This window comes from Schistocerca americana, chromosome 2, assembly GCF_021461395.2.
Source record: "Schistocerca americana isolate TAMUIC-IGC-003095 chromosome 2, iqSchAmer2.1, whole genome shotgun sequence".
NCBI classification, from domain to species: Eukaryota; Metazoa; Arthropoda; class Insecta; order Orthoptera; family Acrididae; genus Schistocerca; species Schistocerca americana.
Genome location: NC_060120.1, coordinates 553,119,623 through 553,137,750, shown reverse-complemented (window position 1 = coordinate 553,137,750; position 18,128 = coordinate 553,119,623). Strand labels below are relative to the sequence as shown.

The window sequence follows — 18,128 nt, the reverse complement described above, 5'->3', positions numbered from 1 at the left end:
TTCCTGTCACTCGGGACTTTATGTTGGGCAAGAGATTCGCGATAAATGCAAGCTAAGTAAGGAGCCAATGTTTTAGAGTACTCTCTGTAAAACGGAATTGGAATCCCATCAGGACCTGGCGATTTATTTATTTTCAACCCATTCAGCTGCTTCACAACCCCAGGGATGCCTATCACTATATCCTCTATACGGGAATCTGTACGAAATTCAAACGGCGGTATGTTCGTACGATCCTCCTGCATGAAAGATTTCTCAAATGCTAAATTTAAAATTTCAGCTTTCGTTTTGCTGTCCTCCATTGCCAGGCCAGAGTGATCAGTGAGTGACTGGATGGAAGCCTTCGACCCGCTTACAGATTTTACGTAAGACCAGAATTTCCTTGGGTTTTCAGCAAGGTCTTTTGCTAAGGTATGATGGTGGTAGTGGTTGAATGCTTCACGCGTTGCTCTTTTTACAGCAGCACGAATCTCTACTAACTTTTGCCTGTCCTCGTTCTCCCGATCTTTCTTTTACCATGAGTGCAACTGCCTTTGCTTCCTGAGCATTCTCCGAATTGCGCTGTTAAACCACGGTGGGTCTTTTCCATCTGTAACCCACTTTTTCGGCATATTCTTGTCCAATGCATGATTTACAATATGTTTAAAATTTGCCCATAATTATTCCACGTCCATCGTAACTGAAGTAAATGAAGTCGATTCATTTACTAAGGTCCATGCCGTTTGGCGCGGATTCGAAACCCGCGGCGCTCGGTACCAGAACCCTCCCCCATGAAACTTGTGAGTAGGGGCAGAAACACCCTGGACAGTGCCGAGATGGTCGGCAGATGGGAGAAGATACGGGCTCGCCAACCACCGTTGGTGGGGAGGAAGGGACGTCCGACATGTCCATGACAGCTGACCCAGAGGTCAAGAGGCCAGCGCAGCGGAGGGAGCCACCGATCCACCTGGAGGCATGGTGGCAGCGCAGGAGGGGGGGGGGGGGGGGCAGTGGCGGCGGCGGCAATTCGATGTCCACGTCTGAACTGAAGGAGGTAGCAGAGGAGGAGGTGGCAGCGGGAGACCCATGGGGTCACAAGGGCGGAGCTGGTTATGATGGTGGTACTCCAACCCTTTCGATGTCTGCACAGAAGTCACATACCACCCATGGGCCGCGATGACCATGGCGGGCATCCAACCCGCCTTGTGCCCGTACACGCGGGCCCGCACGGCTATGCCGGGGACGTAACACTGAGAGGACCGGGAATGGGGGCGGGAGGAGGACGGCATCAGCAAATGGAGCAGGGTCCGCAGCTGTCGCCCATGGAGGAGCACCGCTGGACTACATCCATCAATTGGCATCATGCGATAGGTGCTCAAAAACAGGATGAGGGCCGACATGGTTGGAGATGTTTTGACTGCCTTCATCAACTGTTGTTTAAATGTGCAGACAAGCTTCTCTGTCACGCCATTGGAGGAAGGGTGAAAAGGTGGGCTATGGATATGTTTGATAGCGTTGGCCAGAAAGAAGTTGTGGAAGGAGGATGCCACGAATTGGGGGCCATTATCAGAGACTAATGTGTGAGGCAGGCCCTCTATGGTGAGAACTTGGGCCAGGGTCGTGAATGTGGCCTCCATGGTGGTGGACGCCATGCGGATGACATACGGGTATTTGGAGTAGGCATCAACGATAAGTAACCACATGGATCCCAAAAATAGGCCCGCAAAATCGAGATGGATGCGATCCCAGGGCTGGCGAGGCTCAGGCCAGGGTGTAAATGACTGAGGGGGGGCTTACCTGGTGACACTCACACACAACGCACTGACGGACCAGGCGGTCAATATCACCATCGATGCCAGGCCAATACACGTGTTGGCAGGCCAAAACTTTCATGCGGAACAAACGCCAGTACCCACGGTGTAACAATCTGAGTGAGCACTTGATGCCGTAAATCCAGAGGGATGGGCATCCGACTCCATGGCCAACAGAAGGACATCATTGACCATGGAGAGCCTGTGGGACAGGTGGCACCAGGGGATGAAATTGGTCTGCATCCAACGAGTAATATAGGAGGGCCACCTGTGGACCATGTAGCGGAGAACCGTCCGCAAGATAGGATCTCGGCGTGTAGCCATGGCAGTGTGAGCAGCCATAAAAGGCAGACCGTCCAGTGCATCCCGGTGGGCGGAATCAATGTGAAAGCAGAGGACCTCCTGTTGGTCAAACGCAGGATCGGGTCCTGCTGGGAGACGTGACAAAGCATGGCGGGCAGTGGGATGGATGGTGTAAGCATAATTTCGTAAAAATAACACCCAGCGCAGAAGATGTTGAGCCATCCTCTAGGTGAGAGTGGGGTCCGAAAAGGGTAATTAAAGGTTTATGGTCTGTCTGGAGGGTGACCTTTGCCGCAAAGAGATAGGTGTGAAATTTTTGGATGGCGAACATGATCACCAGGGCCTCCTTTTCAAGCTGGGAGTAGTTCCATTGTGTGGGGGTCAACGTCTTGGATGCATAAGTGATGGGCTGTTCTGAGCCGTTGGCATTCTGATGCGCGAGGATGGCCCCAATGCCATATGCCGACACATCATCTGCCATAACCAAGGGGCGATCCAGAGAGAAGGGAGTAAGGCAAGGGGCAGTCTTCAGCATCACCTTTAAACGGAGAAAAGCCTGGTCACAGGCAGGAGTTCAATCAAAAGGCACCTGTTTGTGACTCAAGTGATTGAGGGGTTGAGCAATGGAGGCACCCTGGGGCAAGAACTTTAAGTAATAAGTAACCTTGCCCAAAAACACCTGGAAGTTCTTGGGACGAGGAAGGGCCTCAATGGCCACGACATTACGATCTGAAGGGCGAATGCCATCTTTGCTACGCCAGTGGCCTAAGTATTCCAATTCCGGTTGAAAAAAACAACACTTGTCCAGCCGACAGTGTAAACCTGCAGATTGCAGAGATTGAAATAAGGCACTGAGGTTTTGCAAATGTTCCTGGCGGGAACGCCCAGTGACCAAGATGTCATCCAGGTAATTCACGCAGTCAGGGATAGGCTGTGTAAGCTGCTCCAGAAGCCACTGGAAAATGGCTGGCACTGAAGAGAGATCAAATGGAAGGTGCTTGTACTTGTAAAATGCGAAAGGCATATTGATAACCAAGATGTTCTGGGAATCGGCATCAAAGGGTAACTGGTGGTATGCCTCAGCCAGGTCGATCTTTGAAAAGCACTCTCCCCCGGAAAGTTTGGGGAGAAGGTCTTTCTGTCGGGGAATGGGGTAAATGTCTACAAGGGACTGAGCATTGACAGTAGTGCCGAAGTCCTCACACAGCCGAAGGGACCCATTGGGTTTCCGTATGACCACCAATGGTGTCGCCCAGGCACTGTATGTCACAGACTCTAGAATGCCAGCGGCCTGGAGCCGATCAAGTTCCTGGTTGACTGCCGGTGGTAAGGTCACCGGAAGGGGTTGGGCCTAGAAAAAGCGAGGCTGCACATCTGGCTGAAGTATGATGTGCACCTGAAAATCGGAAGCACATCCGACGTCCGTTCCAAACAACGACGCAAAAGTGGAGCACAGATCGTCTCAAAGTCCTGAAAAGGAACAGCCGTGGAAATGACCTCAACTTCATTGGAAATTGAAAAGCCAAATATTTGAAACACATCCAGGCCAAAAATATTTGAAGCCAACAGATGGTCAACAACAAAGAGAGTAAGGAGCTGGGGAACACATTTGTATGTCGCCTGAACGACGGAGTGCCCACGAAGGGGAATGGAACCATCTCAATAAGCGACCAAACGCCGAGAGGGGGGTGACTACTCAGGAGAGCCCAGTCGGGTATATGTCGCCATATTAATCAGGGAGCCCAGTGTTGACCTGAAAACTGGCCTCCTCAGTGAAAAGGCGGAGCGTGAGAAAAAGCTTCTGCACTGAAGGGTCATCCTGTGGGATGACCGATTGCAGAGCATGGACGATATCTTGAGGCCCAGGAGGGGCAGGACTGGAGCGAGTCAAGTGACTACGACAAACCGATTGGATGTGACTCTCCTTGTTACACAGCGTGCACGTTTTCCAGCGGTGGGGACAATCAGCTCGAGAATGTGTGGTAAAGCACTGTGGGCAATATGGAAGTGGGCCTCACGACTGGCGACGAGGGGCAACTGGAGGCGCCGATGCCATAGAGACATCTGACAAAGAGGAGTCCCAACGGCGCTGGCCTCTGTCGGCTGGGCCACGTCGACGTCGTGAGGATGGAACCCACCGAGATGCCTCGATCGCCGCCAGTTGCGGCCGCACCATGAGACGCTCGTTAGCCACTTGAGCAATTTCAAAGGAGTGGGCAATGCGGAGAATCTCTTCCAAGGAGGAGTTATCGAGTTTCAATGCCACAGTGCAGGCCTCAGGATCGGGAGCCAGCTGAATCACCACATCCCAGATCAGGGAGTCTGCATACAAAGCTCACTGCTGATTGGTGCACGTAAAATCCCATTGACAGCTGAGACCCTGAAAGTCCGGGACCCAGGAATAATACGACTGACAAGGCTGTTTATAGTACTGGCGGAACTCTGTTGAGAGGCGACCATGTGCTAGTGTTGGGAATAATAGTTTGTCAGCAAAAGGCATATCTCCTGGAAAGAGAGAGCCACGGGATCGGACAATGGTGCCAACTTGCGGAGAAGAAAGAACATGCCTCGGGAAGCCCAAGACAAAAACAGTGACTGCTGCAAGGAGTCATCCATGACTTGAAGAGCTGTGAAATGTTGTTTCAGCCAATATAAGTATGTTTCCTAGTCTTCTTTAGCGTCATTAAATGGGGGGAACGATATCGGACGTGGGAAAGTGTCGGACACCTGATGACTCGAAAGCTGTTGTGGCAGTGCATCCTTTGCATCAACTTTGTCCATTAGCAACCACAGCGATTGCTGTAAAATGTCTAACTGGAGCTGCTGCTGTTTCATGAGCTGCTTCTGTTGCCCCAGAAGACGGACCAACTTTGCCTCCATGCCAACAACTATCACCGTTTACCTAGTCGCCAAAAATGTTGTAACCGCAACCGGAACAGTCGCGGGGTTGTTGAGAATGAAGTGCGGTGGGACCAAACAGGGGTGGCCCATGAGCAAACAAATGAATGGGAAAGGATGGTCACGAGCAATGGCAGACGACCAAGCAAGATCTTACAAACAACACCACACAAGAAGCAACAGGCTCACAAGCGACAAACTAACGAATCCACAACGTCCACTCGTACACGGAAACAAAGTAAGGTAAACACGCTGTCTGTAGGCGAGATGTTGATATACACATGCGAATATCAGACTACCTAGCTGAGCGAGAGGCAAGCGCTTAAATACAGGATAGGGTATGTCTGTATTGGCTGCTGGGACCACGTGCTCCACCATGGCGCCCTCACCTTATATGCGGGCCAGGAACGTGTGCAGCCATGGCTTGCGCTGCGACAGCAGCAGAGACCTCTAGTGGTAATAGAGGCCCATGCTGTCTGGCGTGGATTCGAAACCCGCAGTGCTTGGTACCAGATTTAGAAATTTCTTTACTCTACTGTATGTCATGGAGGGTTGCTCCCATTATGAAATGTTCTACCAGGTACATATCTATCCAGTGCCTGGCCAACTATTCTTTTAAGCGTCCTATTGGAGGGGGCTTTCCTGGGATACATAAGCCTTCAGCCCTGGTTTACTAACATTGTTGACATCTTTGCCATGTTGACTCTTGGTGAAGCTGGCCTGTTAAAATTTGTGGAATCTCTAAACACATTCTCCCAATTAAATTTCACATGGTCCTGTTCCAAATCCCATGCCACTTTCCTTGATGTTGACTTCATCCCACTGAGGGTCAGCTGCACTTTTTTATTCACATTGCATCTACTAACAAACAACAGTACTTACAGTTTGACAGTTGCCATCCTTTCCACTTCAAACTTCCCTCCCATACAGCCTTGGCATTCAAGGCTTATGTACTTGTTCAGATGCTGACTCTATGGCCATACACCACAATTCTCACCTCAGCCCTCACTGGAAGTAATTATCCCACCAGCTTAATTCAAAAGCAGATTCCCTGGGCCATCACACCCAATCCTGTTATTGCTGATGCCTCCAAAAAACAGCTTAGGATTATACCTCTTATCACTCAGAATTATCCTGGCCTTGAATGTATTACTTCAAATAGGCTACAGCTTCCCAAAATTGTGCCCTGGAATGAAGTCCATTCTGCATGAGGTTTTGCCCACCACACATAGAATAGCTTTCCGTCCCTCTCTCAATCCTCATAATATACTTGTCAGACCCTAGGTTGCTTCTGCACCCGTTTGCCATGTGAGGTTGGGCATTGTCATGCAAAAACAAAAGTTTGGATGTCAGCTTTCCTTGACGTTTGTGAACTGCTCTTCTAAGGCTGTGCAGAGTTTGACAGTACCGGGCAGAATTTATGGTTGCTCCATGTTCGATAAAATCAATAAGAAGCACACCTTGCCTATCCCAAAACATTGTCGCCCCAATTACCTTGCTGACAAGGTTTGCAAACATTTTCTTGGTTTTTGGGGGGACGTTGTGTGTCCCCATTCCATGGACTGTAATTTTGTCTCACAATTGACATGTTTCACCCATGTCTTGTCACTGGTTACGATTTGATCCAGTAATGAATCACCATATTAATGGTAGGCCTCCAGAAATGTCAACGTTGCCCCCATTCGCTGTTCTTTATGGTGCTCTGCAAGCATTTTGGGCACCCATTGTGCACAAAATTTGTGGTAGCCAGGCTTTTGAGTGACAATGTCAAACAACAAAATCCGTGAAACTTGTGGGAAAGAAAGTGAAAGCTCTGTTATTGTGAAGCGATGGTTTTCACGAATAGTTTCATCAACTTTAATAGTTTCGTCAACTTTAGCGACAAGATCGCCAGTCACAATGCTTGGGTGTCCATTCTTCTCTTCAACATGAATGTAGGTTCGGCCATTTTTAAACCAAATGCACCATTTTTGGACGGAACATTCACTCATTATGTTGTTTCTGTACACTTCACACAGTTCACGATAAACTTCTATTGGTTTTAGGTTTTTTGCCAACAAAAACCATATCACAGACCACACCTCACAACTGGCAGGATTTTCAGTTGCAGCGCACATTTCAAATTCAAATATCAAAATAACCAGATGCACGGAGACATTTCTGCTGTCACAGATGGATGCCGACTAAGCTGCCAAGTACACACGCACCAAAATATATGCGATCGGTGTGTGCCTAGCAGCGTCCGGTGGAAACGTTCCCTACTTTCTGAATAGCCCTCGTATTTCCCTACCTGTCTACCTGCTCCCACCTCTACTACATACAATGTACTTAGCTTTTCCCTCTTATTAACTTGTGCGTGATGTTTTGTCATTAATATCTGTCGTGCATATTATCCTGTCTTCCATTTTTAAGCTCTCAAGTTTCCAAATATTGTCTTGTGCAGTCCCCAATAATCGGTCTTTCCTTCTCATCCTGTCTGGTAATTCTCTCCTGACCCAGGGTTCTGGATGACTTTGCTGAACTCTCCCCATTTCCTAGATCTCACCAGTTCTTTTCCTTCATCACTGTTCTTTCCCTTTCAATGCTTCTATGAGAAGAAAGAGCCTCTGGCTCTGAAAGCTTGCAAATTTCAGTACCTTTATATGTTTTTTCTCCTGCTGTTTCTGGGTGGGTAGACTTTTGATATATACAATCACATTATATGTTCAAAGATTCTACTTTAATACTTCAAAAAAACAGTTTCTATCTTATTTTGCTTTTGGTATACTGTCAAAAATTTTGAAAATAATGGAAGCACCTCTGCATGAACGTGATCCTGTGTTGAGGTATTCTCTATTTTAGTGTGTGATTCTCCCTAAGCTTTGCAGTTAACAATGTGCCCTTGTCTCCACAAAAGGGGTTTATCAAAATCATCTTTGAAATTGTGTGGTTAAATGAGGTGCCACTTATTTTTTTAAATTTCTAATTATCATTATCCAACATGCTCTCAGTGAACATTTTTCACTTACACACACTTTGTAATTCTGAGGTTAATGTGTAACTTGATCCACTTTCCTTAAGGCTCTTCTTCATGACAGAAGCTACAGAAAACAATATGTAAATGAATTGAAGTTAGCAACTTGAAATGCATCATACTGTATTAATAAAATCATGTTTTACCAATTATGAATGTCAACTTGTTTTTTGTTCTCTTGCAAATTATATCATGACTTTTAATGTGTATGGAAAATCAAATGACAGATTGAGCTGAAAGGAACTGAAGCGTTATGAACCGTTTTTCATGAAAACAAATATTTATGAAGCTATTTTTACATTTTTATAGCTCATAAATGACAAGTCAGAAGAACATAAAACTAATTAAGTCATACATAAAATTATCACACTATAAAGATTTCATGAAACTGCTTTGTCAGAAGGAATTATGTTGGTTGTAAAATTCACAGAAAGTTTCAGTAGTGAACCAAGCAGAAGAGTCATAACTGTGGAAACATTTTACACCTTCAGAGCTTATCTAGCAGTGTTTTATTTGGCAAATATTGTCGAGCAAATGTGGTGTATGTTTCCTTGTACCTATCCTCCCTGTATTGTCAACTTGAACTATGAATTTCTTCCAGTGTGGCTGCCTATTTCTGTAAACAAAACACTTTGGTATTAATTATTGACTAAACCATTGACCAAACAAAGAAATTGAAGAGGAATTTTCATATGCAAATTATCTGTACTTCCTGTAAGTGATGCTTCTGTATACATAAAAAAATCACCACACGTGTGTGTGTGGTGTGTGTGTGTGTGTGTGTGTGTGTGTGTGTGTGTGTGTGAGAGAGAGAGAGAGAGAGAGAGAGAGAGAGAGAAATTTACTTGTATTGTAACTGTAGTCCCCTTAAGTTTTGGGGAAAAGATTGTATACAATATTTTAATGATAATTAAGTTTTCCCTCCGTGATTTCATCTGACAGATATATTTCGTGATAGTGATCATGCAACACATGATGGTGTAACAACTCAAACACATACAGAGTACCACTTGGAGGAGTCTGATTTTGTGAAAGTCAACTGCATATCAAGTAAAGGTTACACGTAAGTTCCATATTCCACAACTATTATTTAAATAATTTCATTCAAAATAGTTTTACTGGACTATATATTTTATGAATAATTTGTTGAAAACATGCTTTACCTAATTACTTATAGCACAAATTATCAGTAAACATAAGCTCTACATTTGAGCAATATAGATGAATAAATCTTGTAGAGGGCTTTTCCAGCAGCCTCATGGACATTTGCCGTAAAATAATGCAAGAAAAAAATTGAAACTCTGCATATAAGACAGATGAGATATATTACCAATTTACCAAAATATAAAAGATAACCAACCAGAGAAGGGATTATTGACAACAGTAAAATACAGCCTTAAACTGTCTAGCTTTTGAAACATTAGAAATAATTCAGTTGTTGAAAGGAAAGAAAAAATCGGAAAAACATCAAAAACATGGGAAGAAATTTCTTTCAAAAATTGTGGTGGAGTAGGCAAATGCTGCAGATAATGAGGTTTCCCTAACAGTGGGTTATAATAGCCAAAATTCAAATGTGAAAATGTATTGTAAGATAGAGATTATAGCTAAAAACTAAGTAAACCACAAGATGCAAATATAAAACAAAACAAAATAGATGGAGGAAGAAATAAGCACAAAATAAGAAAGAGAAAGACTAAAAAAGTGAAAAAGGTGGAAAAGAGGATATAATTAATGGAGTGTATTTCCTGGAGGGTGACAGGATGTGAAAATATGTTAGAAAGCAAGTTCATTTCTCTAGAGTTCAGGAAAACTAATGTTGGTTGGGTGCAGCAAGCACTCAAGTCCCTTAAATCATGCTCTAGATAAAGCTCAGCGCTAAATTCCTTCAGGAAATGTCAGGGTGGTTCCTTTGCAAGGGCGCAGCTGACTTCCTTCCCCGTCCTTGATACATTCCAAGCTTGCGCTCCATCTCTAATGATCTCAATGTCAATGGGTATTGAAAACTAATCTTCCTTCCTTCCTTCCTTTCCTCCTTCCCTTTTGCTGGTCAACACTAGCAATCACTCCAGGCTCTTCCCTGATTTATTTGTTGTTCTGCTGTGTTGACTAGTATTCCTGAGCATGCATATCACCATTGCTCACTGAACAGCCTTTAATCTTAATTCAGATCTCAATGCCATAACGTGAAACTAGTGATGCAAACTGACTGTTCCCATTTTTGACATACTGGAAGACCCTATTTGGCTTACCAAAAAAATTCTAGGTGCTCTTAGATGTATTTCCTTTCCTTTCCATTCCATCAACTCATTCTTTTTTGTTGTATTTATTGAAGCAAATTTGGTGCCCAACATCCAAGGTAGCAGGAAGTTAACTTCCCACTGCAGAATATTCCTTGCTGTAAAAGGTAGATGGCTTGCATGCTTTGTGATGTATGTGATCATAGGGCATGATCTCTAAAACAATTAATATGGATGATAAAACATGAAACATGTAATAAAAATTTATTAAAAGGATGGAATTCTACTCACCACATAGAGGCGGTGTTGAGTTGCTGAGGCAAAATAAGAATGCTAGAAACACACACACACACACACACACACACACACACACACACACACACAAATCGTCCACATGCAGTGGCACTAGTGCAGCTGTGTCTGATGGCTAGCTCTTGCAAGGATCTCAATAATTCTGAAAGAAAGTCATGTACTCCAAGGGTCTTGTTTCTATTTAGTTCTTTCAGTACTCTGTCAAATTTTTCTGACAGCGGTATATCTTCCATCTCATCTTTGCCCACTTCCTCTTCTCTTTCTACAATATTGTCCTCAAGTCTGTTTCCCCCATATAGGTGCCGTATATATTCCTCCCAGATTTCACTTGTCAGGTGCTTAATACTGATTTGCCATCTGAGCTCTTCAAATTCATACAGTTGCTTCTCTTTTCTTGAAAGAGCTCTTTCATTTTTCAACAATGTAGGAAAAGCTAGGTTGCTATTTACCATAAAGAAGACACATTAAGCTGCAGACAGGCACAATTAAGACACTTACACAGAGCTCTTGGCCACAGCTTTCATCAGCAAGAGAGAAATGTACACTGTCCACGCAAGCAAGCACACCTCATGCACACATAACCGTCACCTTAAGCATCCTGGGCTGGACTCCAATTTTTCTATAGACAGCATCTGCCTTTCCCCTAGTTATGCACGCTTATACAACCTTGCATTTGTCTGCCAGCCATTCCTACTTTGCCATATCTCATTTTTTTATGAAAAAAGTCATTTTGTTATGACCTTATATTCTTTTTCGCCTCCTTCGTTTGCTGAATTTTTATATTTTCTACTTTCAGCAGTTAAATTCTATATCTTTTTATTATCAAGGGATTTATTCTAGTCCTTGTCTTTTTATGTGTGTAATCCTCTGCTGCCCTCATTATTTCATCTCTTAAAGCTAACCATTTCCCTTCTATTGCATTCCTTTCCCCTGTTTCAGGTAAGTGTTGCCTAATACTGTTCCTGAAATCTCAGTAACCTCTGGTCATTTCAATTTATGCAGGTTCTGTCTGCTCAGTTTCCTAACATTTGGAGTTTCCATTGGTATTAATCTGCAGTTTGTAACAAATAAATTACGGTCAATCCACATCAGCCTCTGGAGATGTCTTGTAGTTTAAAGTCTGGTTTCTGAATCTCTGTTTTACCATTATATGGTGTGTAATCACATTAATGTTATCACATGCTCAGATGATCACCTTTTGTAGTGTGGAGCACTGTGAGATGTGCAGGAAGATTGTCAGTGAGGTTCTAGAAGACACAGACAGGGATGTGGAGCCAGTGCTGTGGACAGCTGTGCTAGGTTTCTTGGTTGAGGATCTATGGCAAGTACGAGGTGTGATAAAAATAACAGAAACATTTTTAATTTCATAGGCTTTATGTATCTGATTTTCAAAGCTTTTTTAACTTGTTTGTTGACAGTTGAAAAGGTTTCACCTGTTTTCGAGTGCATGGCGTATTTTTACTTATGAGAAAGAGGGGTCAAAGAATTTGCATTAAATTTTGGTTGAAAAAGGAATAAAATGCAGCACTGCATTTGAAATGTTGACTGTGGCTTTTGGCAAATCCGTTATGAGAACGACTAGAGTTTTCAAGTGGTATAGACATTTCAAAAAGAGTCAGGAAGATGTTGAAGATGACGACTGTCTGGTTGCCCTAGCACATCGGTTATTGATGACAATGTAGAAAAAGTAAAAAAAAAATTTGATTCTGGAAAATCACCATCAGCTAGGTTGCTAATGATGTTGGCATCTACCTTGGCTTATGCCAAACGATTTTTTTACTATTTTAATTTTTTTAAAAATGTTTCGGGCGTGAAACACGTAGCAGCAAAGTGTGTTCGGAATTGTTGAATTTTGATCAAAAATGACATTGTGTAGACATAGCTCAGGAATTGCAGAATGAAGTTGACAATGATCCAGAACTTCTAATGAAAGTTATAACAACTGACAGAACATATATGGGCATGATGTCGAAACCAAGACCCAACTGTCCCAATGGAAACTGCCTGAAGAGTCAATACCAAAACAATGCAAGAAGTTTGATCACATGTGAAGGTTCTTCACGCTGTTTTCTTCGATTACAGTGGGATAGTGTGTCATTAGTTTCTACCTTAAGGTTGTATGGTCAGTAAGGAATATTACCTGGGAGTGCAGTTTGCCTGAAGCAATTTGAAGAAAACAACCGGAGCTGTGGCAAAACCAGTCTTGGAAATTGCATCACAATAATGCTCCCGCTCGTACCTCAATTCTTGTTCAACCCACAGTTATGCCAAGAAAAAACAAACTGCATGTAGTAGTGAGCATGATCCCCAAGGATAGATTGATACTTGTGTTGATCCATTGTGCCTTCCAGAATGATGAGATAACCCAGGAAATGCCCTCCAACCTGGACCCTTCCCACAATTGTTGCAGGGTATTTGCTTTCAGACATTTCACACTGCACACTCCAATGACTGTCTCTCTGAGGGAACATAAAAGATGTTATCAGCAGTCAGCATGTGCGCATGAACCAGCTGTCTGCTGTGGAGACCCGTACACACAAACATTCGCTGGATGGTCATTGCCGAATTCTAGTCCCCAACACAATTAAATTTCTGTCTCCATTAACTGCCTAGATAATTTCCTTTACCTCATTATTTTTCTTTCAATCTCTTCATATGAGTGGATAGTTCGCATATAAACTTCTACTACAGTGATGGGTTTTGGCTTTGTGTCTGTTTTGGATACTATTATGTGTTCACTATGTTGTTCATAGTAGCTTATGTGTATTCCTGTTTTTTTATTCACTATTTGGCGTATTTCTGCCCCACACTTCAGTAATTCCTACTACAACTAACTTCACCATATCTCATTTCGCTTTTTCAGTTCTCTAATGTACCCATCTAATTAAGGGATCTAGCATTCCAGACTCCAATCTATAGAATGCCAGACCCCAATGATGACTCTTCCTGAGTAGCCCCTAACTGGATACCTGAATGGGGGCTATTTTATGTCTGTAGTATTTTACTGAAAAGGACGCCATAATCATAAATCCATACAGTAAGTCTGCATGCTCTTGGGGAAAAAAATTACTGCTATATTTTCGAATTGGTTTCACTGTTCGCAGAATCGGCACAGCAAGGCCATGTTGGCTAATGTTACAAGGCCACATCAGTCAATCATCCTGACTGTTGCTCCTGCAACTACCGAAAAGGCTGCTGCCACTCTTCTGGCCATGGGTTAGTCTGGCCTTTCTACAGATAGCCCTCAAATGTTGTAGCACCTGTGATACTGCAATCTGTGTTGTTGGAGCACTCAAGACAACTTACCTAGGCAAGTGCTGTAGCTCATGGGACGTGAATTGATGTATTACTCTATTAACTGGCTGTTTAGATCAAGGAGGCTTATCATTGGGCGATGATGGGTGAACATTAACATGAGTTCTGTTTTGTTATGCTGAAGTTACTCGAGATGAAGTGCTGGTGAAATTAGGAGGTAGTCCAAAAATATGTTCCGTTACAGTATGCATTTTGAGCAATGTGAGGTTGAGTGAAAATAATGTGAAATGACTGGTTGCATTATCTTATAGCTACAGTGTCAGTATTGTGTACCCTTAAGAGATAAGTTTTATTTTAGAAGAAAATATACTTGTATCAAATTTTTCAAAGTTGAACATTTTTTTGCAGTGATTCTTAATTTGTTGTAGATGGCACAGTGTTCTGGCAGGAATACGCCATGATCAAGATGTTTTGGATCGCACTGGTTGGGATAAACTACCACATGATGCTCTCAGACTGAATGTTCTGATGTTTGGATTTGACTCATTGTCTCACAATATGTTCATCAGAAAAATGCCACAGTCTTATAAGTTTCTTACTGAAAACCTGAATGCAATTGAACTACATGGATATAATATTGTTGGAGATGGAACACCACAAGCACTCATCCCTATTCTTACAGGTATTTGTAGTGAAGCACCTTCTATCATAGTAATTAAAGCTGCCTTTCTAACTTTTGTAATATGTGAAATATGACTTGTGTTTTAAGAAGCTTATACAACATCAGTATAACATTTTTGATCGTTTGTGTATGAATGTTTGAAGTCCCAGTCCATTTATATCTCCACCATACAAACATACACACTTTCTCTCTCTCTCTCTCTCTCTCTCTCTCTCTCTCTCTCTCTCTCTCTCTCCCTCTCTCTCTCACACACACACACACACACACACACACACACAAAGACAATTAGGTAAATCTTCTGACGTTAACTGCTTTGAAAGGTGGAAACCAGGAACACTTTGCTACTACAGTTAATTGTATCATAATTTGGACATTTTCAGAGAATGCAAAGTTGATAGTATTTATCAGAAAATTGGCAGTCAGTCACTGGAATCGTTCAAAACCTTCAGATCTCAATGAGCTCCTCTCCAGAACAGTTTAATATTGAACAATTGTTAAATTCTACCATGGGAACGCAGACCCCATTTTAAGATTTTTGAAATAATCCTAACAAATTGTAATTCATATATGAAACAGGTTGTTTACAAAACGCTTGTTTGCCCAGATCTTGAGCATCATTCATCAGTCTGGACTCTTCTCAATGTAGATTAATGGATGAGAGAACAAAGATTCACAGAATATCTACACAATTCATGACTAGTTTATTTATTGAGCATAAGAGTGTTACATAAATGCTCAACAAACTGTGTGGGATACTTTACACCAAAGGCATTGCTCATCACAGATATCTTTACCCATAAAGGTCAAAAAGTCCAGAGCAAGTCATGAAACACACTATTTCCTGTGACATAAATTATTTGCCAGGTGGTGCCAAGTATAACAAAATAAAAATAAGATGAAAAGTATAGTACAAAGAAAAATTTTGTTGAGAAAACTAATAAATTATGAGATGGAATTGCTGCCAATACTTATTTTCAGCAGGTGTAAAGTGTAGTAGTGCTTCCTCCTTCCTCTTTGCCTACGCCTGTCCTCACTACGGGTGGGTCCTCTTATCCTAGTGTCTGGGTGATCTGCTCTTCCTTTTAAACATTTTCCAAAGTATCCTGCTCTCCTCTCAGAGGAAAGAACTAATATTTCTGGAAGCTAGGAAGTCTCTCGTAATTTACTAGCAAAGAAATAATGTTAGAAAAAATTTTACTGTGTATTGCAATCCACCTCCAAATGGGGATCACAGGAATACCAATTAACATTACAATAACTTTTTACTTTGAATGCCAAGCAGCAAAACTGTCAATCGTCATCATTCTTGTGAGGCCTTACTCCCGCGGCAGTGCAGGGTCGGCCTTGTCACTATTGATTTGGCAGTGTTAGTGGCAGAGAGTGGCCGGATACCCTTCCTGCCACCACCCCGAACCCCCTGGGATAGAATTAGTGTACCCCAGCTGTCTGCGTCTAGTGTAAGACATGGGATAATGTGAACATGTTTCAAATGTCTGCGAGGGTAGCTGAGAGCGCTAATGCACTGCTTCCTTGACTCGGGTAGGCACGCTGGCCCCGGATCGAATCCACCCAATGGATTAACAACAAGGGCTGATATGCCGGCCAGCCTGGATGTAACTGAGGCGGAACATGGGGACCAGCTCGGTATTTACCTAGTGGGATGTGGAAAACTGCCCAAAAACCACATCCAGGCTGGCTGGCATACCGGCCCTTGTCGTTAATCCACCAGGCAGATTCGATCTGGAGCCGGCGCGCCTACCCGAGTCAAGGAAGCAACGCATTATAGCTCGGCTAGCCTGGCGGGTAAGCAGCAAAACTGTCAATATATAACCATATATTATGTATACAGTACTGCTTCCTTGCATTTTTCTTGTAAACTTCACATTTTCTTTTCTTTCCCATTGCTGTACATTCAATCATATGTGTGGTTCTGGAAATTCTCATTGCTGCCTGAACATGTGATGTTAATGGTTTTATGTGTGAAAGATATGCACCTCACTTAAGGTTGGACAGAGATGATGACTGAGCAAGATATACCCTTGCAACAAATTTTAAGAATTGAAGCATAGAAGTATTTTCATTTCCAAGTCAATGCATCTATTGCACTGGTTATCAGTTGAAAGTACCATTTATTTATCCAAATTCTGATCCAGTACTTCTACATATTCCAGTCAAGCCTATCAGTACCTCCAGTGGACTTGTATTTTGCAGTCAATATAGACTGCAGAATTTGAATATACTTTTTTCCAGACTTGATCCATCACTTGCCGAGGGTTGTTGGTTGCAGTGTCTCATGATTAAACACTATGTTTACACCTTACTGCCAATATTTCTGTTTTAGTGTTGAATCTGTAATCATGGGTTCCTCTTTCTTTATTCTTCACGTTACTCTCACTTTCAGTGGGGTAATTATTCATTCTGTTTATATGATAGGTTCCTGTTGTTCATCTGATGAAAACATAAAAGAAGTTGTTGAAGTAGATTGTATGAAAAATCTGTATTTTGCTGTAAGGCAATCATCTGCAGTACTGGTGAGGCACGAAGCCCCATAAACTGAAACTTCAGTAGGATCACATGTATTTCTTTTTCTTTTTTTCTTTTTAGCAGAAACCACTTAAGGGAAAGCTCATGGCCATCTATGTGAGCCCAAATCTCACAATTAAAATGTTTCAGAAAGTGATGTCCATAGTACTGAACTAAACTGGTGTCCGAAATTAAAGTAACAAATGGAAAATTTGCAAGATTGTGTTTATTTTACCACAAAACAGTACAAACGGGTGATAGTAAAGTAGAAAGAATGTAAAGAATACAGAACGTAAAAAACTGCAGTATGCATAACGGTAGACAAAAATGTTCTTCGTTTTTTCCAACTTAATAGATTTGCACACACATTCCTACAACTAGTCATGTGCTCAGTATGGGTCTGACCACCTCTGGTAGCAATACAGTCCTGAAAACGATGGGGCATGCTGTGAATGATATCGTAAATCTCACGTTGAGGCAGTAACTCCCATTCTTCCTGGACAGCTGCTTGTAAGTCTTGGAGAGTGGTTGCTGACATGGTCCATCCTGTCTCCCTAGTGCATTCAAGACGTGCTCTATGGGATTCAAATCGGGGAAAGCAAGCAGTCCATGCCGTGAATGCAATATCTTCAGTTTTCAAGAAAACATCAGCTGGTCTTGCTCCATGAGATCGATCATTATCATCCAGCAATACGCAGCCTGGGCACGCACCACCTCACAACCACCACACGAGGTCCCAAGACTTTGTCATGATACCTGATAGCAGTTACACCTTGCCAGTTCACCTGTACAATTTCTTGAGGAGGTGTTAATGTTGTCAACATAATCCTTGCCCACAGCATTAGGGATCCTCCTCGATACTGGCCTCTTACCATAATGTTTGGGTCCCAAAATCATGTACCACAATTCCTCCAGATGCAAATGCATCAAGAATCACTCTCCAGACCAAATTGGGACTCATCTCTTAGAAAAAGATTGACCCACTGTTAGACTGCCCATCTGGCATGTTGATGACTCCACTCTAGACGTTCCCTTCTGTGAAGACGCATCAGAGGAGCATGTACAGCAGGTCTCCAACAATGAAGGTGACTTTTCAAAGCCTTTTGTACACCATTTGT

General features: G+C 42.8%; 1 protein-coding gene across 2 annotated transcripts in view; it reads left to right on the top strand.

The window, feature by feature from the left end:
- The window catches only part of LOC124595389, a 304,713-nt gene that overhangs the window by 140,107 nt on the left and 146,478 nt on the right, over positions 1 to 18,128 (top strand). For both annotated transcript variants that reach the window (XM_047134110.1, XM_047134112.1), the window contains exons 5-6: positions 8,944 to 9,064; positions 14,234 to 14,487. In XM_047134110.1, the coding sequence (XP_046990066.1) occupies positions 8,944 to 9,064; positions 14,234 to 14,487 (375 nt within the window). The remainder of the gene's footprint in view (positions 1 to 8,943; positions 9,065 to 14,233; positions 14,488 to 18,128) is intronic.